The sequence below is a fragment of the Falco punctatus genome (genome assembly GCF_963210335.1).
Source record: "Falco punctatus genome assembly, chromosome: 8".
Lineage (NCBI taxonomy): Eukaryota > Metazoa > Chordata > Aves > Falconiformes > Falconidae > Falco > Falco punctatus.
The window spans coordinates 27,134,742-27,160,931 of NC_137588.1; the positions used below are offsets into that span (position 1 = coordinate 27,134,742).

Below are 26,190 nucleotides of genomic sequence, written 5' to 3' on the forward strand. Positions count from 1 at the left end.
AAGGAGGGCCTACATACTTATTGGCAAAAATCAGCATTTTCCCCAATAGTATCCTGGATACAGGGTAATTACGGTAAAGACTGATAAAAATCATTTAACTCCTGCTATGGTGATGGCCTGATGGCAGCCAGATTAAAGATGTCCTTTATAAACCATCACAGAGCAAGAGAACTTGATAATTAATGAGTTAATTACACCAGCATTTGAGGCCAATACTACCCATCTGCCGCTTTGATTAATTAAAACTCTGACAGACAACAATGAGACCCTTCTCAGGTCTGAAAGCAATTAATTGCCAAAGTTCCCAATAAATCTAACAGCATCGCTGACTGAACTGGCAGAAGAGATCACTTCAAACAGCCCCAAAACAGAGGCAGCAAAGCAGATTACGGAGTTTGAAGCATCCCCAACATGATGCCTTTAATCTTTTGATGTAACACTGTGAGCTGGAGCCTTTTAATCTCCTCTCTCCCATTTCTTACTTTCCACTCAAGATAAGAGGAAGGGGCAGTCTCAGTAAAGGGCATGAATTGCTGAGGCAAGCGTTATGGAGACATTGGCCCTTTTTGTCCTTTGTCCAGACTCTCTGAGCTGTAATGCATGGGTTAAATCTTTGCTCTGGAATATCTGCTCTCCTCAGGCTGCTTGTAACCAGTCCTGACAAAGCGTGATTTTGAAAATGCAATGGGAAGTTGAAATCTTCCGATGCTTTCCCTGATCATCATTTGAAGAATGACAAAAAGCAACAGCAGTTGCCCAGAAAGTGGTGGCAAATCAAACCCCACGGTGGGCAGGTCAAGGAGAGATTCTGAGAAACCAGACACAGACCGTAGGGGTCAAGGGCAAAGGCAGATCATGACAAAACAGAAGATGAAGCTGATGAAAGGACTTTCTACTGTAAGAAATCCTGGACTCCAGAACCGCTTTCCAAGACAGGCAAAAGGGGAAAGCCCTAGTGCACAGCCACGTAAGAGGAAAAAATGTTGTCAGTGTACTGCAGGGAAAAACAGCCACAGTCAGCAGGTGGGGGAGGAATCGGTGCTTTTCACTTTTTGCCCTCTGTCTACACTGAACATCAGTCTTGCAAACTACACCCAGCTGAGACACGATGGGATTTTGAGGGAACACCATGAAAGATCACTTTCTTTTGCAGCAAACAGGGCTAGAGGACACCTGACCATCTTCAAAGCCAGTGCAGCTCAAATGTAGTTTGGAGACCTTGCACAACAAGCTACTGCTTTTTCAGCGAGATGGGGGGAAAAAGCCTTTCCTTCCATTTTTATCCTACTTATGCATTGCTAAGCAGCTCTTGCATTTCACCTCGAACAGTTACAATTGAGGAACTACAGCTTCTTCATACTACAGATCCAAGACAATGATTAATAACAATTATCAGCAACGATTAGTTAATACGACCATAATACAACAATCCCACTGCCTGCCAGTCAGTTGCAGGCATCAGCATGTTGAAGCATGACAGCTGTTCTCATTAAACGCTGCCGCGCTCCTGAGGACAAGAGAATCCTCCCTGCAGCAGCAGGCTCGCTGAGTAACGCAGGCTGCAGCCTCCCATGCGGGCATGGGGCAGAAAACTGAGTTTAGACATGCTGAAGTCAATACAGGGATAGTTACTCTGTAATCATGTGAGAGAAAGGGTAATTATATCCTGGGTGCGTGGCTCTTGCTTGTTGCTGGGTCTTTAGCTCAGTAATTTAAAAGGAACCATGTACAAAAAGGAACCATGTACGAAAGCGTGAAAGAGGGGTAAGCAAGCAAAGGACGACAAAAAGGGCTTACGCGCAGGGCTCCCATTTCAACTTACAGAAGAACCAGCTTCAAGTGCTGCAAAAGCACTTTGGAAAGGAACTTTTAATATGCAAGGAAAATAAACAACAGACCCCTTTTCCAGTTACAGAAGAAGAGGAAACCAGTCAAAGAAAGGAATGGAGCTGAAAGGGGGATGGTAGGAAGGCACTTTCTAACAGATGAAGTGGCCATTTGCAAACACTAATAACTCTTTGTTTCCATCTAAACAAAGGAGGGTGAGAGACAGATGCCACATACATACCTAGATTTCCCAGGAGAAGAACAGAAGAGAAACTAGGACAGACCAGATGTTCAAGAATTAAAATTTTTGAAGAGTAACTGAATCATATGAGGAGCTGTTATTGCTCAGGTGAGCTCCAGCTGCCTCAAAGCATGTCTAGATCATGCAGTACGGAAGCATGCAGATGCGCCCTAGGCATCTCAAAAAAGCCAGCTAGGTCAGACTCATGCCAGTATCTCTTCAGAGCACCGCACTCCCCTGGGCCCAAAGGATGAGAGGAGGCTAATGTTTTCCCAGTGCATTTTAAGCCATCTTCAGGAAGCAGATAATGTGGCACGTCTCTGCAGATCTGTTGACGTGACAGATATGTACAGACATGTGCATTCACCGTGGAGCGAATCCATCATTCAGTCTAAGATTTGGGTCAGATTTTCTGACTCCACCTGCAACTCAACGAAAGACTACTCAAAAAACCAGACGGACAAGGATGGAGTGAGGGGTTGGGTTTTTCAAACGTTTTTGCTTTCTGTCCCTTCCAAGTATCATGCTTTAACTCCTACTTTGCAAAAGTCCTTTCCCTGTTGCCCAGCCCCGAATGACTGCACGTTCAGGAAGGGAACTCAGAAACCACTCTCCAAGGGCAGGGACTTTTTGTCCCAGTTTCACATTTAAGCCCATTTCACATATTGACTTTTAATTTTAAAGCTATAGCTCCCTCCAAAAAAACAGGTTAGAAGAAACAACTTTTTTTAACAACTTTAAAACCTGACAGCATGCTGCAAGAAGAACTATCGTTCCAAGCTCCCTGCAGTCTCTGCCCATTGCAAGGTAAGATGGGGATGTGGGTACAGGTTCAATTTTCTTTCTTACCACCTTTCTTTCAAGGTAAGACCCAATGTTATTTTTATCCACTGTATAGAACAGGTGATACAGAAGAACTTACCACACTGCGAAACAAGCATCTTATTGAATTAATGATTCTTTACTACACTTCTGCCCTGTTCCTCCACAAACACGTGTGTGGTAGAAGTGTAACCTGAAAAAAACATGTAACTTTCTAACTCCCATTTCATAAACCAACTGATACCTCCACTACATAACATTATTGTAATGGACAGTCAAGAGAAGCACTAATTAGACTGGCACGTTAGGTTCGACAATTACATTCTCAGTTCCCAATATCAGGAGAGTTTCTTGTTTGTACCTGTAGAAGCTGTCAGAGGAGGAAGAGGGGAAAATGTAATCAACTCTTCTCTGATGCAGTGCAGTTCTTGAGTTGGCTAACCAGCTACTGCAGTGCAGCTGCCTTATTTTTGTCACAGACCAATGTACACACCTGGATATGCAGATGGACTCATGTTATCCGTAAGAATATACAAAATCTACAAAATAAGCATCTCTGCTGAAGTCAGTGAAACTGGATTGGTATGTAAACCAGCAAAAATAAAATGAAAATGCAACGCGTCAGTCCTTGATCTTGGTCTGAGATCTGCATGAATAGATGATGTTTCAAAGTATTCATACATGTCTGGAGTTGAGCGTTCAGTTTGGTCCAGTTCAGCTGACAAGAACTCCGTTCAAGAGATAAAAACACAATCTAGGTTTGAATGAATTAGAGCTAATAGCTTACTTCAGGCTCAGCTCTGACTAACTGATTTTCCCCTCACCCATGTATACAGTAGATATTTTAATACCTTCCTCTCCAATGAAATTATTACACTTTTCTCACACCTCTCCAACTCATACACTTAACAGTGCGTTTTCACAACTCTGTCACAGGTGGCCTCTGAGCCAAATATCTCTTCCGAAGCACAGAAAGGGGAAGGACGGCTGTCCAAGAAAGCATAAAAGTTGTGTTGAATCTACCAAAGGGCTCAAGAACTGACCAGTAAGTTGCTCTCAAACAAGGGAGCACTGAACGGAGGAAAAATCTAGGGCTACAGTCAACATCCCTCTTGACAAAAACTGAACAAAGCAAAGGGTGTATCAGCAACGAGAGACAAGCTCATGTGCAGGGCAGCGCTGGAAACTGGAGGTAAAGTCCTGCTCAAAGCTCTGCTCAGAAACTGACCTGAACTCCTGGGGGTAGAGGGAGAACTCACAGCAAAACTAAAAGTGCAACCCAGAAGAACTAATCAAAAATATCACCAGCTAACTACCGGCACATAAAATATGGCTGCTAGCACTTAAGATCTTCCATCTGCTTTCATATGCTTTGATTTGCCAGGCAGCAAGCAACCCCAGCTCCGACAACACATTCCCGCATTGTCCTCCCTGTCAGCCAAGCTGCAGCAGACAGCAAAGAGCACAGGAACCACCTCCTGCACTGAAGTCCTTGTGTCTGGAGCCCTCTTGCAAGCTCCCACAGAATTAAGCGTAAACAGACGATTAGATTCCTTTGATAGTTTTGGAAATGTTCTTTTAGACATTTTCATAAGCAATCAGAGGAGCGCAGGCCCAGCTGAAAGGCAGTGTGTTCCCTTCGGAGTGAGGATCACAGGCAGCTGCACGAGGCCGCAAACCCCGCTCACTGGGCTGCAGCAGTCACCAGGGAGCAGCTGCATGAAATGCCCTGAGCAGAAAGCACTACAGGCTGTCTGTATCTCTTGCTTTTTAAATGCTGCATCTTTCCTGACAGAAAAGGGCCACACACACTTTGGCTTCTGCTAACACAGCAATCCACTTAAAATGCTTTCCAAAGGATCAGTGAAGCTATCTTAAATAAAAGGGAAATGCTTTTTCTTTCTCCATTGATAGTGTGGGGGAAAAGTTGCCGTTTCCCCAAGTTAAAGAGTTTGCCTTAGTCTCAGTCTATCCATGCCAGTGAAGGGGACTAAACTATTGCTCTATCTTACACAAGAGATCCGAGACAAAAGAAACCACTTAACACCTCTCATCCTCCTTCCTCCACGCCCTAGCATGCAATCAAAAGTTTGTGCAGTCATGGATTTCTAACCTCAGAAGCAACAACTGCATCATTTGTTCTGGCTTCTCCCATACCCCTCAGCTCCTGTGGCTAATCACAGATTTCCCAGAAAGCTATCCATAGCACTGACTTGAAGGCTTCAGGACATGGGAAAATCCATCCATTTCCCCAGTATTTTGTTCTAAGCTGTTAGAGCAGGGAATTGAGTCTCTCCAGGTCTGCTGCTATTGCTGCTTTAATTACACAACCTCAAGCAAATCACTTAAATACAAATTACAAGCCTCAAAACCAGGGTAAAAAGGTTACTACCAGTCCACCACAGTGCAGTGAGATTGTCACAAGAAACATGGTGCCAATTAAAAACAGATTGTCTAGAGTTCAAGCACTGTTTGCAAAGTGAATCAAAACTTAAAGGTGTTACTACAGACAAACACATGCTTAAAATCAAAATTTCTCTGGCATTGTCAGCTGCCTCTCACAGTTACAGCCTATATTTAACAAGGGAGGCAGCAAGCCATGCTGACGTTCAAAGTGCATTTCATGAGAATTTACTATGTCGTCCCCACTATAGTGCTTAGATAGCAGCAACAAGGTGAGTTTGTAGAAAAGTTTGGCTTATATTAGGCTCAATAACATTAGATGAGAGTTCTTGAAGGCTGGATTTTGACAAGAGATGACAGGACAATGCCAGTCTCAATGCAGGCACATTTTGAACCCACAGGGACACACACAGCTATAAGGAACAGCAAGGGTATTTTCTGAGTAATTCAGAATCTGCCTTGTATCATGTCTTGTCACACTCCTCTTCAGCCTCCCATGCTTCCTCTGCCTTTTTTCCAGGCAAAGTCTGGATTTTTGCATCATTTGCACATCTGAGGGCAAAAGGCTTTCCAGTTGCCCTTTTCTGCAGCTTTCCACCGAGAACCCAGCACTGAAAAGCACTTGCTGGTAGAGCAAAGCCCACTGCTAAACACTATGACCCTAGAGAAAGAGATCCAGAGATGGGCCAGTTGCTTGTCTTTTACAATGCAAATGGACCTTAAAATGCCCCTTAAAAAGCCCCTCGGGCTTTTGTTGCCACATTTGATGTTGAGCCAGGTATGACTGCCCAATGGCACACAGGAAGATGTCACCAGTGTCACTTTCCTGCTGGCTTTGGCTTGCCCAGCTCAAGTGTGCATAGCCAGTCCACAAATGTCTGTGGCAAGGACATGACTCTTCCTTGCCAGCCTAGAGCCCCACTTGAGGACTGCACGTTCCTTCAACTGGCACACCTGGAGTAACACTTCCACAGGACGGCAGTGATGAAGTTGTGATTTTACAGATTCTCATCCGTTGTTTGTAACACTGAGCTGTGCACAAGCCAAGTTGGTGCCAACAAGTAAGGAAAGTCCTACATGAAGTTTTCTTAGGATACCAGACCACCACCTCGCTCACTGCTCGATGAACCAAGTGCACGTGCTCTCCTAGCTGTACTATACAAATTCAGGCACAGCTCCTTTCCAGCAACGGTAACTCCAAAAGCCCCCATGTCATGGGCTCAACTCAGTGCCCCCTCCTTGGCAGAACAGGTGAGGCCAGTATCAGATAACCTGGCTGCAGCTTTTGCTTTAGGATCAAGATCCTAAGCTGACTTCTCTGCAGCCTGCACTAGCTTTTGGTCTTGAAAGCTTACATGGGCAATGCTCATTCTTTCCTCATGCTGATCTACAAATCAATATGAACCTCTTTATTTGTCTAATTATAGCTGCAGGGGGCTCTCTGCAGCTCAAGTACATTTGTCTCCCTGTAATGTTAATACAATCAGGCACAAAGATCACTTCATTAAAAGATCACCTATGCTTGAACTTATCTGAGGTATAAAAATCACCCTTTTGTCATTTAAACTGTATGGTGAAAAGTGCAAAGCCGGATGACTTGCTTTAGCCCAGTGAGCAGAGTTCAGCTCCAAACAGAAGCTGGAAGAGGAGCTGTCACCAAAGTAAAGGCACTTGCACGGTGATTCAGATGGAGCTACAGGCACCACACTCCAAGCCCCAGTTAGCCTTCTGCTTAAGGCCCCAAATCAGCCAGTATCTTGGCACTGCTTAAGCACTAGTTTAAGACACTGCCGTCTGCCTTATGCTTGAGTTGGTGGGACAGGAATGAAAGTATCCCTCAAAGCCAGCCAGCAGCCGTGACGGAACTAGCCTGGCTGGCTTTGCAAAGCAAACGAGAGCCAGGTTGCAAGTCCTGCTTCCTTTCTGCCACAGAGCTGGTGGTGGGAAGGGCAAGCCTCCAGCAAAGCAGCAGTCCCGTAACAAAGCAGCAGCCTTCACCACCTCAGCTGAATCCAGGGAAGACGGCCATCTCTGCCCAACAGAACCTACCCACTGCGCAGATAAATGGGCACTCTGCAGTCGGGTGTGGGGAGGAAATGAGGGGTACATAGGATGTAAGGTACAGAGTATCTGTAGCAGAACCCAGAACAGGGTCTAGCTCTCCTGTACTGTAAAATTAGGTCCTTTTTTTTTTTTCTTCTTCTCAGTCTACCTCCTCCACTTTCCCACTACATATCCCCCCTGAAATGCAAAATGTAGGGTTTGTTTATTTATAATGCAGTCGGACACCGCCCTCAGAGCAAAGGGGCTCTTTTCTGAGTAGCTGGTGGCCTAGAGGGGATATTGTCTGCAAAGGAGGCTGAGAATGTCCCAGCAAATGCAGCTCTAGGTTGGTACTTAATAGTCGCCTGACAGATGTAGCTTCCAGCTGGCCACCCAGTATTACACTTATACAATAGAGCCCATCTTCAGCAGCGAAGGCTAAGAACTGAGATTAACAGCCAAGAGGAATCAGGTAGAGGAAGGATTTGAATCTGAGGCTCCAGTATTGCTAGAAAATGCTTTAGCCTCTTGACTAGGCCAGACTAAGGGAGTAAGGGAACAGCACAACCAGCCTGCCTTCACTAGATTTTTTCAGATCTACCCTATTTTTGCAGACATCATTCGACAGCACCGATCCTCAGGCCTGCAGGTGAAGAACAGTTTCTTTGTTAATTCTGCAAGGAAAGCAACACAGCCCTGGGACACCAGAGCCTACACACAGAATATGCAGGCAGATCCCAGTCGCTGACTGCATCCCAGTCCAAAAGGCACATCTGCAAAATCCTCCACAGAAGTGATCTTGCCCTGCCAACATCTATATTTCTACCAATACTGACCCATCTGTGTGGATACTGCCTCTCTACATTATAAATCACTCAGCTGAAACATAGGAGCAACACTTAATGTTCTTTTGAAAACCTCTGGACGAAAGTAAGCTATTACAGCACTCTCTGTGCTACTAAGTTATTAATAAACCCACAAAGTCCTGAAATCTTTTTTTGCAGATTCTCACTGAAAAAAAAAGCAAGCACCTGTACGTGCTAGAAATTCAGCAGCATAGGAGAACCTGAAGCCTTAGTTCAAAATTTATAGAAATTTCTGAACATGAATTAAATACATATGCTTAACATCAGAAGTGCTCATATAGCAGCAGCACCATAATGCAAGTTCTTCTCACCTTATCAGCCAGAATAATTTTCAGGAAGTAGTAACCACAAGAAAATTCAGGGAGAAACAATTGTAGGTCACCAGGTTGACACTGGCCCCAGAAAGCAGAAATTAGTTGTACAGCAGGAACAAGATTAAAAACTACAATGGAGCATCCTAGTGCTAAAGACAATAAATTGGCAAGAGGTCGGCCATACAGCACTGAAGAAATAGGTATGCCCCCAAAGAACGGAGGTTTGAAGCCTCCTTAGTACCCTTCAGGAGAGGTGAATTTTGAAAAGCTATTAAGTCAGAAGTATTTGAGGGGTCTCATTGCAGCCCCCAGAATCAGACGGCAATTTACTGCAACCGATGGTTGTGCCTCCCACACCTGGAAGTGCACCAGCCAGTGCTGATTTTAGCTGAAGGTAAAAGCTGAGAATGAAGCACAGAAGCAACACAGGCTGGAGGGAGCAGTCATATGGCTAGAGCTGGAAACTGCCAAGGCGGCAAAATAAGTGAGCAAAGCTGGATGGACACCCAAAGATTTGTAGCCAAGCTCAGAAGTGCTTTGCACACAGCGCGCATGGCACGTGAAGGAGACACTGAGAAGGTGCAGTGCACGGAAAACAGAAAAAGAAAATTTACATTACATTCCACATGGAAGAAAAGAACCTGGGGGTGCTGGTTGATGGCTAATTGAACAGGAGCCAGCATGTGCCCAGGTGGCCAAGAAGGCCAATAGCACCCTGGCTTGCATTTAAAACAGTGTGGCCAGCAGGACAAGGGCAGTGATTGTTCTCCTGTGCTTGGCACTGGTGAGGCCCCATCTTGAATCCTGTGTTCAGTTTTGGGCCCCTCACTACAAGAAGGACATGGAGGTGCTGGAGTGTGTCCAGAGAAGGGCAACGAAGGTGGTGAAGGCTCTGGAGCACAAGTCTTATGAGGAGCAGCTGAGGGAACTGGGGTTGTTTAGCCTGGAGAGGAAGAGACTCAGGGGGCACCTTACTGCTCTCCACAACTACCTGCAAGGAGGCTGTAGGCAGGTGAGGGTTGGCCTCTTCTCCCAGATAACAAGTGACAGGACAAGAGGAAACAGCCTCAATTTAAGCCAGGGGAGGTTTAGATTGGATATTAGGACAAATTTCTTCACTGAAAAGTGGTCAAGCATTGAAACAGGCTGCCCAGGGCGGTGGTGGAATCACCATCTTTGGAGGTGTTTAGAAAATACGTAGATGCGGTACTTAGGGACACAGTTTAGTGATGGACTTGGCGGTTCTGGGTTAATGTTCAGACTAGATGATCTTAAAGAGATCCTCTCCCAGAAACCATCCTTCATCTTTGCTACAGCATGAGCCTCCCTACATTCAGCCTACAGCTGTTTGTAAACCACTTGTTACTTCTTATCCCAAATTACAGTTAGTGGATCTCTGCATTCTCAAATGCATATGAAAAGCAGTGTGACAGCAGTTGTACAAGGGGCCTAGTGTGCTGACCATAACAGACAGGTGACAGACCCACGAGGTAAAGCTGGAAAGAGAAGACATTAGAGACTCATCACACAGAGCCAAGCCAGCTCCCTCCCAACCCACCTCTGCTAGTTTGGAGTGATGGCATTTCCCTGTCTCTTCACATCAAAGCACTAAAGTCTGGAGCTGCTCAAACACCAACTGGCAAAGCCACTGCCACTCAACACGCTGCCTTCCCTTTAAAATCTCACAGAGAATATCACCCAGTTGAAGGGGCTGCTTTGATGTCTGTTTCATGCACAAATGGCAAAGTGCATGAGCACATTTTGTGCCCAAAGGCCTGCTGAGCTTGAGATAAGTGAGACTGTACCTCTTGAGTTCTGTTAGTAAATATAAAATATGCATTTCCTCCCAGGGTATTAACAGTCAGCTGGTCAGCAAATGAGCTTGTTACTGATCTCAGGGCACCAGAAAAAATAAATAAATAAATCATATGCTCAGCTTATGGCACTTCATAAAGCACTCACTGCTTCTTACTACAATTTACAACAGCATGCAAAGACAGGGGAAGGGTACAAACCCATCTATTTCACGTTTAAAAAATTAATTTTGGCGATGTCAGTGTCTCTGTTCTGTGCTGCTATGAAGCTGTGGGCTTGTATGGGAACATTTGTCATGTGTGTACATACATTCACAGGTCCACAGACATCACCACCATAGAGGCAGCCTTTCCCAAAGGAAATGAAGAAGAAACTGAGAACCTGACTCTGGGTTGCCAAAAAGTTCCTACCCTATTGGACTCAGAAAAAAACAACTCTTTCTATACATTAGTCTTGTTTTGCTGTAGGTGCAGCTTCCCAAGGATGGCTGCACAGGCAGGAAGCACAACTGTGCTAGTGGCAGCAGGCCATCAGCACTGTGACACAAAGCTACAGGATTCCTCAGCCCTGATACCCTATCCTGGATCCCTACATCTGCACCCTAGATACAGACAGGCCAGATGTACCTTTTAAGGCTTCTACAGCAATGCTAGCAGGAATGACAAACTTGCCTTCAGTTAGCCAACTGAATAAATGCAAGAGAATGGAGCTGTCTGGTCCAGAAAGCACAACCGCTTATGAAAAAGTCCGATGTATTACAGAAATTATGTAGCTTTATGTTGTGACTATTTTTGCAAAATGCCCTCAGTAAGCAATGGAAGCCTCGGTAACCATTGTTAAAAGCATCCCATTAAGGAACTGCAGCTCTAGGACACATAGATGTTATCTACAAAGAGCTAATGTGCATTAATACAAACTAGTTTACAGATTACAAATACTGGCAAGCTCCATGCATAGCAGCTACAAGAAATCTCAATCACCAAGTAGCATTTTGAGCTGATGACATGCAGCTAAATCCTGAAAGCCACGCAAGGTCCAATAATTTCTTTTTCCTGCAGTACTGTCCTCCTTAGGGCCTGTGTGTGTCCATTTAAATGAATTCTAAGAGAATGTGCTTGTTTGTATGATTTGCTCACTTCTTATAGTAAATATAATGCCCTCATCTATTCAATTTCCTCTCTCCTTGTCTTGAAGCGCTATTTTTTCCAGCTATATCTGATCCTGAACTGTGCATACTTGTTCTGAGTTACTTTTCCCTTCTCCTCCTCTCTCAGTTCCCTTGATGCTTTTAATTTACACAGGGAGCAATCTGTGCTCCACAGACACAGCTGGCTTGTTGGGTACCCAACAAATCCCCAAATGAGTGTAGAGGAACAGCACTCCCAGCAGTCATGCAAGCTTCCTGCACCCTGCCACCACAGCATTTTGAACCTGAGCAATGGCGCTGCTAATTCTAGGTGTACCTGGTGATTTTGCTTCAGTATCCTCTGCACAGTCATTGCTATGCAGAGGAAAACTGACGATGCCCAAGATAACTGTGGTGCAATGAAGATGTCAACTTCTACCCCATCGGCTGGTTTCATGCTATCTCTGAGAGCACGCAGGAAATCTTCAGAGACTTCAGGAAAACTTTGTACAGTGAAGACTGCAGACATGGGTAAACGATCAGATTCATTTGCTCTTGTAGGATTTGGGAAGTGGGGGTGATTGTTTCCTTAAAGAAACATTGCAGCGGGGCTGGACTAGATGACCTTTAAAGGTCTCTTCCAACCCAAACTATTCTATGATTCTATGATGTAAAGCCAAAAAAAATTCAGAATTGTACTCTATTCTATTCTATTGTATGTAAAAAATACATAATAATTTTGGTCATTCTGTAGTTACCAAGAGAATCACAGAAGCGTATCTTCTTCAGTTTCCCATGGTTTTTGTACCAGTCTCAAACTATTTGCAGCCTGGCCTAGACTAATTTTCAAGACCAGATCTTGACAGTCTGCAAAGTCCTTTGCCAGATACTGGCAACCTAAAGGCCAGATCCCATCACACGGACACTCCTGCACAAAAACGTCAGCAGTTATACTTAACAGAAGGAAACAAGTTGCTTTGAGAACCTATCACATGCTTCTCCATGTAGCTGCAATTTGCCTTTCAAGTCTTTTTACCCCACAGTACATCTCTGAAACCGCCCATGGCTCTTCCATGAAGATTCTGCAGAGTAATCTTCCCTTGAAGAATATACAGCTGTCCAGAAGGTGCAGTGGGTCCTGCCTTGCAGCACACATGCACCCTGTAACATATATGCAACAATTTGGTTTCCTTGATTTCAAGTGGTCCCCTTGGGTATGTTTCACTCTTGTTGTGTTTCAAGTTACAGGGACCTGTTGTAGGAAAAGGTCATTCCTTCATGTCTTTCTCTCCATGTTTGTTCCTTTTCATGTCCTCTGTCTCATTGCAGTTCTCATATCCGAGTCATCATCAGCTTTCAGTTAATGGGGATTATACACCATCTCATATGTAAACCTTGAGCTGAGAGTAATTCAAATGCTAAAGCCTTTATTGCTCCCCTCTCCTGAGGACTGCAGAGAAATCACTCCCAGACAAGCTACAACCCAATCACATATTGTCTTGCTGGACTAACCCTATTCCTTCTACACTGATTTTGTCACTGCTGCCTGAAGGGGACTTTATGTCCATTTGCATTTTTAAATAGGTCAGTGTGTGTGTGTATGGCAGAGCAGTAAGTCTGTGCTCATTATGTAAAACCGCTCATTCTTTCTGAATTGTGAAAGATACAGAAAGGCTGCTCTTTCCAATAATAAGCTTTGGAACCTCATCTGTTTCCTCTCCTTGCTTTTCAAAGTCATTAAGTGGAATAACTGATTGTCCATTTCTCCAGAATATCTCAGTCTTCACCTATTTAATGTCTGCCTCTTGCATATTCCTGCCACCTGTGAGACAATGGAATTCCCACTGTACCACTTCTCCTCAAGACTAACGATCATGTTCTCCTCATGTCCCAGGGAGCATTAAAATTACTTGCTTTTTGCCTTCATTTACTCTCTGCTCCCCACCAATCTTTTGCCATAAAACTTTTGGCATACATACCCTCTCTATAATACAAGTCTCATCCAATCAAAGTCACAGAACCATAGAATGGTTTGGGTTGGAAAGAGCCTTAAAGATCACCTCGTTCCAACCTCCTGGTCAAGGGCAGGGACACCTTCCACTAGACCAGGTTGTTCCAAGCCCCATCCAACCTGGCCTTGAACACTTCCAGGGACGGGGCATCCACAGCTTCTCTAGGCAACCTGCTCCAGTGCCTCAACACCCCCAAAGAACCCTTCTAATCTCTCACCTAAATCTACCCTTTCAGTTTAAAGCCATTCCCCCTTGTCCTATCACTACACATCCTTGTAAAAAGTCCCTCTCCAGCTTTCTTGTAGGCCCTTGTTAGATACTGGAAGGCTGCAATAATGTCTCCCCACAGCCTTCTCTTCTCCAGGCTGAACAACCCCAACTCTCTCAGCCTTTCCTCATAAGAGAGGTGCTCCAGCCCTCTGATCATCTTTGTGGCCCTCCTTGGACTCGCTTGAGCAGGTCCATGCCCTTCTTATGCTGGAAGCCCCAGAGCTGAACGCAGTACTCCAGCTCTCTACTCATGAGAGCAGAGTAGAGGGGGAGGATCTTTCAACTACCTTCTCTTTGAGACATTGTATGTAAAGAACCTTCCCCAGCTGCAAATAATAGACACGGAGAGGTTGAGTAAGTGGCCTCAAATGAGTCTTCAGCAGAGCTAGGAATAAAACCTTACTGTTGCTGTCCTTCACTAGTGAACCAGAAGATTAGCCCTCTTCTTTATGAAATAAGACAATGAAAAAATTTTTACAAAGCCACTGGGGGACACAGCCCATTTCTCAGATTCTTTAACTTACAGCTTGATTTAATATTAGGACACCACTGAGAGATTCCACCTGTTATAGAACATACTTTGTCTAGAGTACTTTCTATATCTCACAAGAACCCTGACCACCAGATCACACGAAGTTTTCAGTTGTCCCTTTTGATAGGGCCACAGACCCCATACAAACAATGTGCAACAAACCCAGCCAGCTCAGTGATATATATGGTTCTTGTAAATGCAGGTGTCCTCAAGTTTTCCTTGTTTGCTAACAAATACTAATGACAGAAACTTGCCCCATCTCTGTCCCTTCAAGACATTTCTGCAGTAAGTGCATGCCGCCACAGGTAACGTTACCGTTTGCAAAGCACAACCCATACCAGATAAACAGTGGCTTAACAAGCTATAGACACACTGATACTTCCAAGCGGCAGAACATCAGACCAAAGAAAGCTCATTACACACAGGCAATTTCCATATCATCAAAAATGCTTTCCTCCCCAAAATGCTTTGTCTACTTCTTTTCCTCAGGGAGAAAAGGATGTAACTGCTGGTTGATTTTATCATCGATAAATTCCCCCACAAGAAAATGAATTGAATCAACAAGTTCAGCTTCTAGATGATCAGAATGTTAGTTGAAGGTGGGATTCAGATGATACACAAATTTGTATGCTACCCAGCCCAGGTTTGTGAAAGCTGGATCAATATGCCTTATGATATGCTCTTCCTGGAGAGCATAAAGCCTTCAAAACCTTTGGGCCAAACTGCAACATGGAGACACTATGGTTGGTAACTGCTGAAAGTTCACAAGAAATAAAGGTGAAGAACCAACATCACAAGTTACTAACGAGGTCGTATTATTTCATATTATAAATTTCAGCTTTGCTGAGCCATTTTTTACCCTTTGTAGGCAGAGGAGTGACACTCCCTGAACATTCGGGAAGGCTGAGGAGTGGAAGATGAAATGGACATGGGATTCACGCACACTGCTAAGGGACCACAGGGAAAAGCTGTTGGCTGTCTCTCCTACCCATTCAGATCAGGGCTTTCCATGCTGGCCTCCTTGGGCCCAAAGAAAAATAATTCTGCCTGCTCCTCTGCTTTTTTTTTAATAAGTAAAGGGTCCCTAAGCATTCTGATACAGCCGCTATAACTCTAGCAGCTATAGAAAAGCGAACATGGTACAGGGGCCTATATACCATTTCTTCACGTTATTGGTGTACCTCACTCTGTGGAGAGGGAATATTTGTCATTTGACTACTCACATTAGCAGGCCAGAGAAGAAATTCTTATACATCCCAGCTATATAAAACTCCAACAACCAGGTACTACAGCTGTTTTACCTTACTTTCCCTAGCATTATGTCTGATCCACACATGCTTCAGGCAAAAATACCTGCACCATAGTTCATCTCCTCAGGGGCCTTCTGCTTCCTTTATGCATTGTGTCAGACAGCAGAGAGAAAATGTTTCTAGTTACACTATATACACTGGAGGTATTTCTTTTTTCTGTTAATATCTTGAAAGCTGCAAGATTCACTCCCTTCTGGAGGAAAAGGAAATGACAGTTATTACTGCCTATTATTGTGCATCAAAATAGGAAGAAAGGATGAGACAGGGTTAGAACTGAGTAAAAATAAGGAAGAAAACCAATCCTTTGGTTTGAAACTTTCAAAACAACATTAAATACATTTTTACGATCAACCTGCCAATTCCATCATAGAATTCCCAAACTCTCATAGGAGTACATACAGCTGACTTGGTGCATAGAAGAGTCCTAAGAATTAGTACACCAGTAAATATATGTATGACCAAATTTAAGTACTTTTTAGTGCTGAGAAATACTTCGTGATTTGGTGACAGCAAGAAGTACTGCCAGTACTTTAGGCTGCTGGTAAAAGAAGTTATTTTGATGGTCAATAGCTGAGAACTGTACTGGTGAGGCATCAGAAGAAACAAGACTCATTTCACTGTCTTAGTCATGCTGCTTCACAAAGTTATTGGGAAGAGGCAGCACATTAATTTCTGTCCAACTTAAATCACTGAAGTACAGCAAGTATGTGCAGAGAGAAAGTCAGATGAGTGAAGGGCCTATTTTAAGGCATCCTTAGCTCACACATGCAGTAAGATTACGTCTGGTCTGTAAAAACCAGAGGAAGGGACAGGATTTCTAGTTCTTTTTTAGTTCTTCTTTTCACAAACGCAAGTACTATTCCAAAACAGAAAAGTGTGTGGGGCATGGAATAGAGGGGGACACTAATCTTTCCACTTATCAAAACTTGCTGCATAGAAAAATATGGTCAAACTTCAAGCTAAGCTAAGACGGGTTCAAATGGTTTCCAAGTAATTTTCTTGTACAGTGAAGAGTATATCTGCCTCTACACCAAACTTCTATGAAGAGTTCAATGTGGTTTTTCATCCTTTGGGAAAGCTAAGAGCAGCTAACAATCACAGCCTTGACTTGTTAAATATATCTATTGTAGGTCTTCATATCAGATTATGATAGTATTACAAAAGAAAACTTCACCTATTCTGGTTTCCTTTCTTTTCCTGTGGTAATCTATTCCTCTAAAATTTTCAAGTTCAATAATTACAAGAAGAGTCCAAACTGCTGCAGAGCTTCTCCCAAAGCTGCCTTCAAAACAGTGCACAGAAACACTATATACATAAACTCCACCACCTACAAAGACAAGTAACCTCTAGCAGAAGTCAAATCTGTCTTCATTTACTAGCATCTTTCCAGTGGTGGGGCTTACAAAATTTTTTTTTTCTTTCCTATGCATTAGTTCTTCAAGGAATTTAGAAAAACAGGCCCTCCAATCCCCTGCTAGTGCTGGGAACATTTTAATTTTTATTTTTTTTAAATAATCTTTGTAACCTGTACCTCAAAAGGAGGAGAAAACTTGGAGGTTTTCTACATCCCATACTTATTCTTGCTACTGCTGTCACACTCTGCACTCCATTGTGTGTCTAATGCTGTACTAGTACCAAGAGAAGAAGAATGAAGACAGAAGGGAAAAGAAAGCAAAGCTGAAAGTTTGGTGGAAATGAGATTTTCCCTGTCACAAACAAAGAGCTAACGTTAACTGCTTATTTCACTGCGAGGTTTTGTGGAACAAAACCAAAACAACCGTATTAATTATAAACACAACAGGAATATCTACGAGTGTATTCACCAGCTTAACAAAATGCAAGCCAAAACTCTTCCTCTTTCCAGATTACCCCCAACCCAACTAAGATCAGGAAGGAACTCTTCCCTGAGCTTATACCTTATATATTGTGGTAGTGTCCAGCAACCCAATCCCAAGAGCAGGAGCTGCTATGCTAAGCAATGTGCAAATGCAGGTTATAAAGATGGGCCCTGTCTGCAGAATTCATAGCCTAAATAACTTCTCCAGTCTTCCACAGGTGACTGCAAATTTCCTTCCTTATTTTCGAATCCTAAAGACCTTGCCCCAACATCAAACACACACCTGCGCCAAAACCAAAATATCGAGAAAGTTAGCAAGAAGATTGGCAACTAACAGACTGCAGTGCAGCAGAACAGATCTCCTTGCGTTACAAGTGTTTTGATGGTATGTGTCATACTTCTATGCCACATTGTAAGGACAGAGATGGAGCCTTGCTTCCAGAATTCCCCAAACATGTTGACACCATACTGTTGACCTGACAATTCATTCTGAGCCAGCCCACTATCACATAAATCACCAGCCTTCAACTATGTAACATTTTGGAAGTTATCTTTCACGACTTCTGTGACACTTTCACAACTGCCTGAGAGCACAAATTCTGTTTCTGAGAACAAAAATGAATGAGACAAGACTTGAGAGCAGCATTACAGTGTCAGCAGACCCCGCTACTCAGTATCAGAGCAACCAGCTTCCTTACCAGAACTGATACAGCCTGGTTACTTACAGATTCCCATAACATTGTTACTGGAACAGCCTCAGTCTTCCTCTATGGCTCCCAGAACAGTATTTTTGTCCTTTCTGTGGAGTATTCAGTTTTATACTATGGCCCCATCTCCCTCCCTTATTAATTACGCTTCCTGCTATAATACATCTGGGTACTTTCCACCTTCCAAAGTCCTCACTGTAAAGTATCTTTTCTCGTCCACATTCCTCTTCTAATTGAGAAAGAGAAGAAGGAAGAGTACCTGCAGACTAGGCAACATAGGATATTGCTGATACAACATGACGATTAGCCTGCTTGCTGGTACTCTCAGCTGCCAGACCAGCCAAAGGGGGAAAAAAGGCTGAAGTCTTCAGTCCTTTCCCTTTCACCCCTTTCCAGCATCTACTTTCATAAAAATCTTTTAAAACATAATGCTGAAATCACTGGCCTTCCATCAAAGCTGACCGATACTGGCCAACAAGTTAAAAAGATATCAGAGCAGCAGATTAACAGAAAGACACAGACAACCATAAGTTTCAATCTCACAGCAAACAAGGCTAACCAAGGTTACTGTCCCATATTACTAGCACCCAAAAAGCTTTCCAGAGAAGCATTCCTTCCAGGGGAAAAAAGAAAATAAATCAGTAACATATACAAAAACCACAGCCATATTTTTAGATAATTTCTCTTGGCTATATAGTGCAGGACAACGGATGTTCTGCTGCTCGCAAGAAAACAAATTTGCATGGTGTTTCCTGCACGTCTGCTTTTGAAGTGGACCACTAACTGCTCTATGGCTTCTGAAGACTGGCCAGTACTGCAATTCAGAACAAGTATGCTCAATGTAATTAGCAAGTAACTAGGTCAGACTTCATAACTGAAAATGGGTGCTTAGACTAAGAGGAAGGTCTCTTCCAGTCATTTAATAAGAACCCAGAAGCTGGCCCTTTGCCAAAGAACAAATGTAAAATCAGATTACTACTCTCAGTAAGACATATCACAAGCTTCTGATGACTGATACCCAGAAGGCTGGGCAGAATGAAAGACACTTTGCTTGCCTTCTAAGAATTTGCTTTCACTTGTTTTAATGATGAGTCATAAATTCCCGTTCCCCTTTTTTCAGTACTAGCACCTCAATTACCATACTGAACCTGAATGCGCTGTACAGGTAGCAAGGTGATCTATGAAATAATACTCCATGAACTACATTGTTTCTTTTTTGAACCAGCTGACCACATTTTTAGAGAGTATTGCTTCTTCAAGCAGTAAACAAAAAGTCCTAATGCTCATTTTGATTTGCAAAGTAATTCTATATCCTGCCTGGTCTTGACCAAGACTTATCATCACTGTAAAATGGTAAAAATTTTATTGGGGTGTTGTGAAGTTTAGAGTTTGTAAAGAATTAAACAAGTAATTACACTCAGCTTCTGTGTAGAGGGATTTTCATGTTCAGTGTTTCCATTGTATGCCCAGAAAGGGGACTTTTGATAGTTTCTCTTAGGTACTGCATAGGTAGTTAACCATCTGATTTTAGCAAACATGGTTCTGAAGACAACAAAAGCAAATTTTTAAATTTTTATTCATCAAACAAATCAATAAAATGTAAAAAGAAACCCCAGCCAGTGTTATACTCTATTAACTGGCCTCAAAAGACATTAAAAAACATGGACCGACCAGATATTTCTTATTTACAATTCTGAAAACTATCTTCTCTATGCTCTAAAGGTCTGGAAAGATCACCTACTCCCTGCCATTTGCATCTGAGAAACCCTTTCAAAGCCTGCATGAACTCAGCCAGGACAGGTTGTAAGACAGGAGAGAGCAGGTCACTATATAGGGAGGTAGGGCCAAGAAGCAATTGCTGTTTCCCACACAGGAGCTGTTGTTCAGTACGAAGTGCAGATACTCCAAAACACTTTTTAACTACAGCTCATGATTTTTTTTTCTTTTTTATGATCTTCATACCAGTTTGCACAGTATGTTTAAACATTTGCAATAGTGAAAGAATGGCTTTTAAAGGAATTAATGTGGTTATAACAAAAAAGCGTATCTGTGAAGGTATCATTGGGGTCTCTCCAGGTCTTTAATCAAATCTGAGTATCTCTTTCTAAGCAGTATTTGACTACTCCGAATGTTCTGTGTAGACAGTACTGTACTCCATTTTGGTTACCAATGTTAACTGTTATCAGTTACCTATCCCAGGTGTCAGAGTACAGCTTTCATGGATTCTTCTGCTCTGTGTTAGCAGTTATGTGCAGTGTATGAAATGCAGATAATTGATTCATTCATCCTTCTAGCATAAGGAGTATCTACAATAACTGTACTAGTTAAAAGTCTAAAAAAATCAGAAATCCCAGCACATGAAACAGGAAAATGTATAACAGAAGGGGACAGAGAGTTGAGCTGTTGTTGAGCTGACAGCATAGAGAACCTGTAGTAGAGATGACTATAACTACAGATTTGGGTACAGTATGGCAAGATCAGCACACTTGGCTTTGCTGTGTGCTTTAGATTCTTCTGTGTATTTCAAATTATTACTTTGTGACTCCCCGGCCTAGAATTTCTTTCTGATAAGCCTTTGTGGGCTTTTTTCCCCTCTATTTTTTAATAGGAAAAGAGCATGAAAATAGAGACTTTTTCCTTTCTGTAACAATAATGCTATGGATTTACATCCACTAAAGATTCAGCATTACCTGGTAACCTCACTGTTGACATTTCTGTCTTCCTTCCCAGGTAATCTAAGAAGAATTTCAGGCGCCAGTGGAAATTCTCATTAAATTTAGTAGTGTTTAGCTGAAAGCAATACCAAGGATAAGCTAGACTCAGTGTGCTAAAGAAAAACAACAGAGAGATGCCTTACAGGTAGCATTACTTCACAAATACTTCAGATTATTTCGACCTTTTGTTCTACTTTTCAAAAGTCAGATGACATTTATACCAATTGGAAATGTTTCTGGGACTTCCACTCTCAGTCAAGAAAATAAAGACGGATATACTGTCTTCTCATCAGCATCCTCTTTTGTGCCCCATCTCATAGGGTGATCTCTTCCAGAACATTGCTTGTATGGTCACCGTATACCGCCCAGTCACATCATGTCCAGCTGCAAATAGTAGAAACAGATTTGGAAGAAGCAGCACTGAATTAAAGTTATTTCTTACATGTGTTTAATGCTCAGAAAACAAAGCACATTTGGAAATCTTTATTGCGTAACATAAATGGACTGCACAGAACTTAATACTAAACTGCTATGAAATAAAAACAAACCTAAAACTCTCATCTTCACATAATCATACATGAAATTTATAGGTTTAAAAAAAATACAGTCCGAAAGTAGAAATCTGCCTGCAACTGAAACTTCTTTAAAACTGTCTACACCATCAGCTTAAGCCTTGGAGACAGATTTGTAATGACTCAAATATGTTAAAAATACCTAAAATATTTATTAAAAATCCTCTTGAAATGCTTGAATTTCAGCAAGTCTATATAGAGAGGATTGAGAAGATTAAAACACCTTTTTAAAAATTATTTTCAGTTTTCAACCTGCATAAGTAGCTCTTCTAGATCTATAAGCTTTGAGAATACTATTATAGTAATTTATAACAATCTGCTACCAAATTAACAGCCTCACTGGCTCTTTTGACACTAGCGGACATGTATACCCTACATAAACCCCTATGTTACTCCATAACTTGCCATTATGAAATTATATACCTGTTTATGTTTTACAATAGCAAATAAGTAATTCCATGTGGCTCTTTTCTGATTAAATTCCTTAGGTGTTTTCTAATCCATGCACTCTAATCTACTACTTTAAGAAGTGTTCTCTCTCACTGCAACTTTCAGTTACAGTTTAATTCTAAAGCCACATCATCTCTTCATGGTACTCACCAAATCATCAACATCACCACCATCATCTGTGGGAGGCAGAGTTTCATTTTTCTTTTCTTTTGGAGCCAAGAACTGAAAATACAAAAGATATCTGTATGATACTGACAAAACTCAGACCCTTAATGTTAACAGAATGTCTCCTTCCTATATCAAAACAAAACTACCTTCAATTAAAAATTATGAAGGAAGGTTGTCCTGGTTTTCACCCTCCAAAATCATCTTAAACTACAGGAAATTTTATAAGACTTGCTTTTAAAGGATTTTATGGTGAAGTGTGTTGAAAAACAGGTAAAAGGATATGGGTCTTCAGACAACATACGGTTAAGCTGTAGAATACGTTGTAAGAAAGATGCTGCAAGTATTAGTCCCTAGCCTCACTGGGAGATGGGGAAAGTTCATAAAAGAGAAATCCTTTGAAGTCTACTAAGCCCACAGAAACACCCTCAAGCACAGTAAGTACTTGAGACATCAGTGGCCGGAGTCTGAGCCTGTACACTTTGCCCTACCCATCTGCTACTGTCCACTGACAAACATGAGATTCTGGGATAGATGGAATTTTGTCCATTACAGTATGACAACCATCTTTATGTTCTTAAAGATAATTTTTAATGTCACATTTTACGTAGCTACAAAATGCTAAAGGGCAGCAAACTGCCCCACCGCTGATGTGATTAAATACGTAAGCTGATCAATGGTTTGTTTAGCGAATTTCTTAAGTACAACATTCTAGCTCTGTGTGGAACGTAGAAGTTTCCCATTTAATTCAATTAACATTTAACAAATGAACAAAGACATGAATTTAAAAAAAAACCTCAAACACGCAAGATACTTAGAATGCCAATCTTTAAAAATAGAAAATTCATTATGTACAATTCTATTGCCATAGCTGCTGATACAACTCACCATATGCCCGTCACTTAAAACATGACTTTCATAAACAGAAGATCAAGGTAAGTTGCCCGGATACTATAACAACCAGAACCAAACACACAGACAATATCTAGAGTACAACCACCTCTGAATTATTCTTCTCTTGCCCTAACACAATAGGAAAAAAAAATTAGCTAGAATGGTTGAAAAAAAAACACCAAAAACCCATAAACAAATACTTGACTCTTGCCTAAAAAGCATCCAGTTGCCTACAATTTTATTTATGGTCTCTTTACCGATATCCTTACCATAAAATTATAAATTTTCTTTTTCTTATTAACATGCACCAGAACAAGTATACAAAGCCAGGAACAACCCTGCCCCAGATAAAAAAACAGCTGCGAAAGCTGAGGAAGAAAAGCCACATTCCATGACTTTCAGTTCCATCATCTTTAATCCAGAAACAACTTTGCCATTACTGCAGATGAAAGAGAACAGCTAGTTAGAAAATAACCACACTAAACAGGCTATAAATACCCACTTTGAGTTTATGTAACTCTTTTGTATGAACAGCTGGCTCCTGAAAGCAAGCTACTGTCTGACCTGAGGACTTAACTGTAACAGCCTCTGAGGTTGTGTAGAAGGCCATGGGAGCCCTATCAGAGCACTACCTATCTTTGAGACAATGTACTTCACAGTGTAAAAATCTTAACTATTATTTTGCGTAAACAAAATGTTCTGATCCTCCTCTAGAGCAATAACGACAGCTTTAGACGGGGATAAAACAGTGAGAAGTTACCTTGTGCATCCCATTTGTGGGTAAATACCAGATATCAAATCCACTAGGATGAAAACCAAATACATTGCTTTTGGTTAGCACAGAGGACAGAGGATGTAGACCACCTCTGCCTAGTTGTCTCATTACCCAAAGATCAGACCTTTCCTACATCCCAAACAGCAACATCCAAGAGAAATGCGGAAAGCTTACTCCACAGACACTATTCATGTCAACATGCTGAGTTCAACTTACCACATAGATTTGTAGCTGGGGAAGGAAAAAAACAAAAAAAAAAGCGGGGGGGAGGGAGTGAAGAGAAGGTGGCAGGACTTGAAGGAACTGGAATTTCAAGATGCTGCATGTCTCTCTTTTTGCCAGAAAAGTTCTCAAACAAGTAGTAATATAAAAGCACATACTATGAAACTAAAAGCTAGTCATTGTCATCTCTGAAAGCCTTTTGTACCAGACCAAGTTTCATTTTACAAAGTTAAAGGAGTAAAGTGGGATTTCTGAAAGTAGCACATTTTTCAGTTCTCAAAATTAGCTTTCCCACACTAAATTAGGTAAAGAAAGCTAAAAGCTAAAGACATGTGTGATGAAGATTTGTAATAAACCGAAACCTGAAGTTTCATTTGAATGCTGAACATTTAAAGTTGAGTTTTTTCCAAAACTTGTTTTACGTTTATGCAAAAGCAAATTACATATAATAGTTCTGCTGAAATCCATTATCTTCCCCAAAGCAACTAGAAAAAGCACTTGACATTTCTGCTCTTTTAACCTATCATCCTCATGCTCTAAAAAGAGTATCTCCACTATTACAGAAAGAAAAAACCAAACAACCTTTCTAAAATAATTTTTCTTAGTGGTAGGAAAATATACATGGATAACCTAGTTCAACCAAAAAGGAAAAGAAAATTTTTACGTGTTACCTCTCTAATAAGCAACCTTGTAAGTCCTCCTTTCTCCTTCAAAACACCAACCCTATAAACCCAAAATCTCACATCCAAAACAGTCCTGAAACTCCTATCAGCTAACAATCTGTGTAAAAAAGGCTTTTGTATCACACAGGACCACAGTAACAGCCAGTCTCTCGACCTACATGCTTGCACATGACCTGTTACAGAGGTAAAGAAAACTTGCATCTTACTCTATTGTGTGGTATTTTAAAAGATCCAATATAACCCTTTAGTGAAGGGTATCGCCTTCAGTAGAGAAAACAAATTAACCATTTTTACAATCTACCATAGACCCAGGAAAATGCTGCCTTTGTATGACACAGGAAAGCTGTGGCAGGGTTTAACTGGACCAGAGAGGACTAGATTTTAGATCATCCCCCTAACCTCAAGACAAAATTTTCTATCCCTGCAGATATTACTCCAAAAATATGCAGTCTTCCATTTCTTAAGTAAAAAGTCATTTAAACCCTCCACGGGCAATGGCAAATCAGGGTTCTGTTTTTGGATCTGGGGAGTGTGTGCAGAGGTGGTTATCTAGTGAATAAGTGGGATTGCCAACTGCCTAGTTAGCAAAGAGTACAACCCATTTATTCTGAAAGTTAAGGTAACTGTCATGTTTGTTGCAGAGTTGATTTCATGCAATCTTCTTTCCCTGTTTTAAAGGGAAGTTATGGCTGTTGTTGGACCTTCAATCAATCACAAAATAATTTCTTGTATTGCAACACCTGGCTGACTGTAAGATGATGTTAAACAGCAAAGTAATTTGGCAGTCAATCTACAAATGCTTTGCTCCAGCTTAGTTTAGCAACTATAAAACTAGTCCTTGGCACTTCATACTTTGTGCTGCAATCCTATGCATGTACAATATTTTTTAGCCAGCACAAGCTCACAGTTAAGACTTCTTAATAATTTGCTGTAAGGTCTTCATGGCTAGGAGAGATTTCCTTAAGGAATGGTGGCTATTTCACAAAGCATTAGCATGTTTTGAGCATCAATGGTATTTTCAGACTAGAAAGTGAAGTTCTTAAGAAAATTATTGTCCTAGGAAGTTTCCAAGATAAATTCACAGCATTTGGAATACATAAAAATTGATACTCTTTAAAACCACCACCGGGAAAAAAGTTGCTCTATACAATTACATGTGATAGGAAATAGCCAGTAGGTCCTTCGTGACTAGAAAAAACATCGTATTCTGTCACTCATACTCTGCACGTGTACTTAGCTTTCTGGAATCTTAGTTCGTTATCTTTTCACATTCATGACATTTCTGTACCTTCTTCATCTTGAGGTGAATTGTTACAGATTAAAAAAGACATTTCTAAAATACAACCTTTACCCACTCATTAATTCATTCATGGAGAACATACTTCTACTCCCTTTAGTTACTGCTAATGTAAGGCCTGGAAGTTGTGAAAAATAAAACACCAATGTGGCATGTTTTAGAAAAGCTGCTTCTCTGCAAAGTACTTGGTGATTTTAGCCGCAGTTTTACCTTCAGGGGTCTGTAATACAGGGACTGTCTTTCTCCTAAACTATTTAAAATCATGGCTAGCAGCTTGATACAAGAATGCCCAT

The 26,190-nt window shown here is 41.7% G+C and overlaps 1 protein-coding gene across 2 annotated transcripts in view; it reads right to left on the reverse strand.

Moving 5' to 3' along the window:
* Positions 1-19,682: 19,682 nt before the first annotated feature.
* The window catches only part of XRCC5 (X-ray repair cross complementing 5), a 54,369-nt gene continuing 47,861 nt past the window's right edge, over positions 19,683-26,190 (reverse strand). Inside the window, exons 20-21 of one of the 2 annotated variants that reach the window (XM_080398716.1) lie at positions 22,012-22,083; positions 19,683-21,223 (exon numbers count right to left, since the gene is read on the reverse strand). In XM_080398716.1, the coding sequence (XP_080254842.1) occupies positions 21,209-21,223; positions 22,012-22,083 (87 nt within the window). In that variant the 3' untranslated portion in view covers positions 19,683-21,208. Of the gene's footprint in view, positions 21,224-21,975; positions 22,084-26,190 lie in introns of those variants that run through there. The other variant, XM_080398715.1, reaches the window with a different exon arrangement.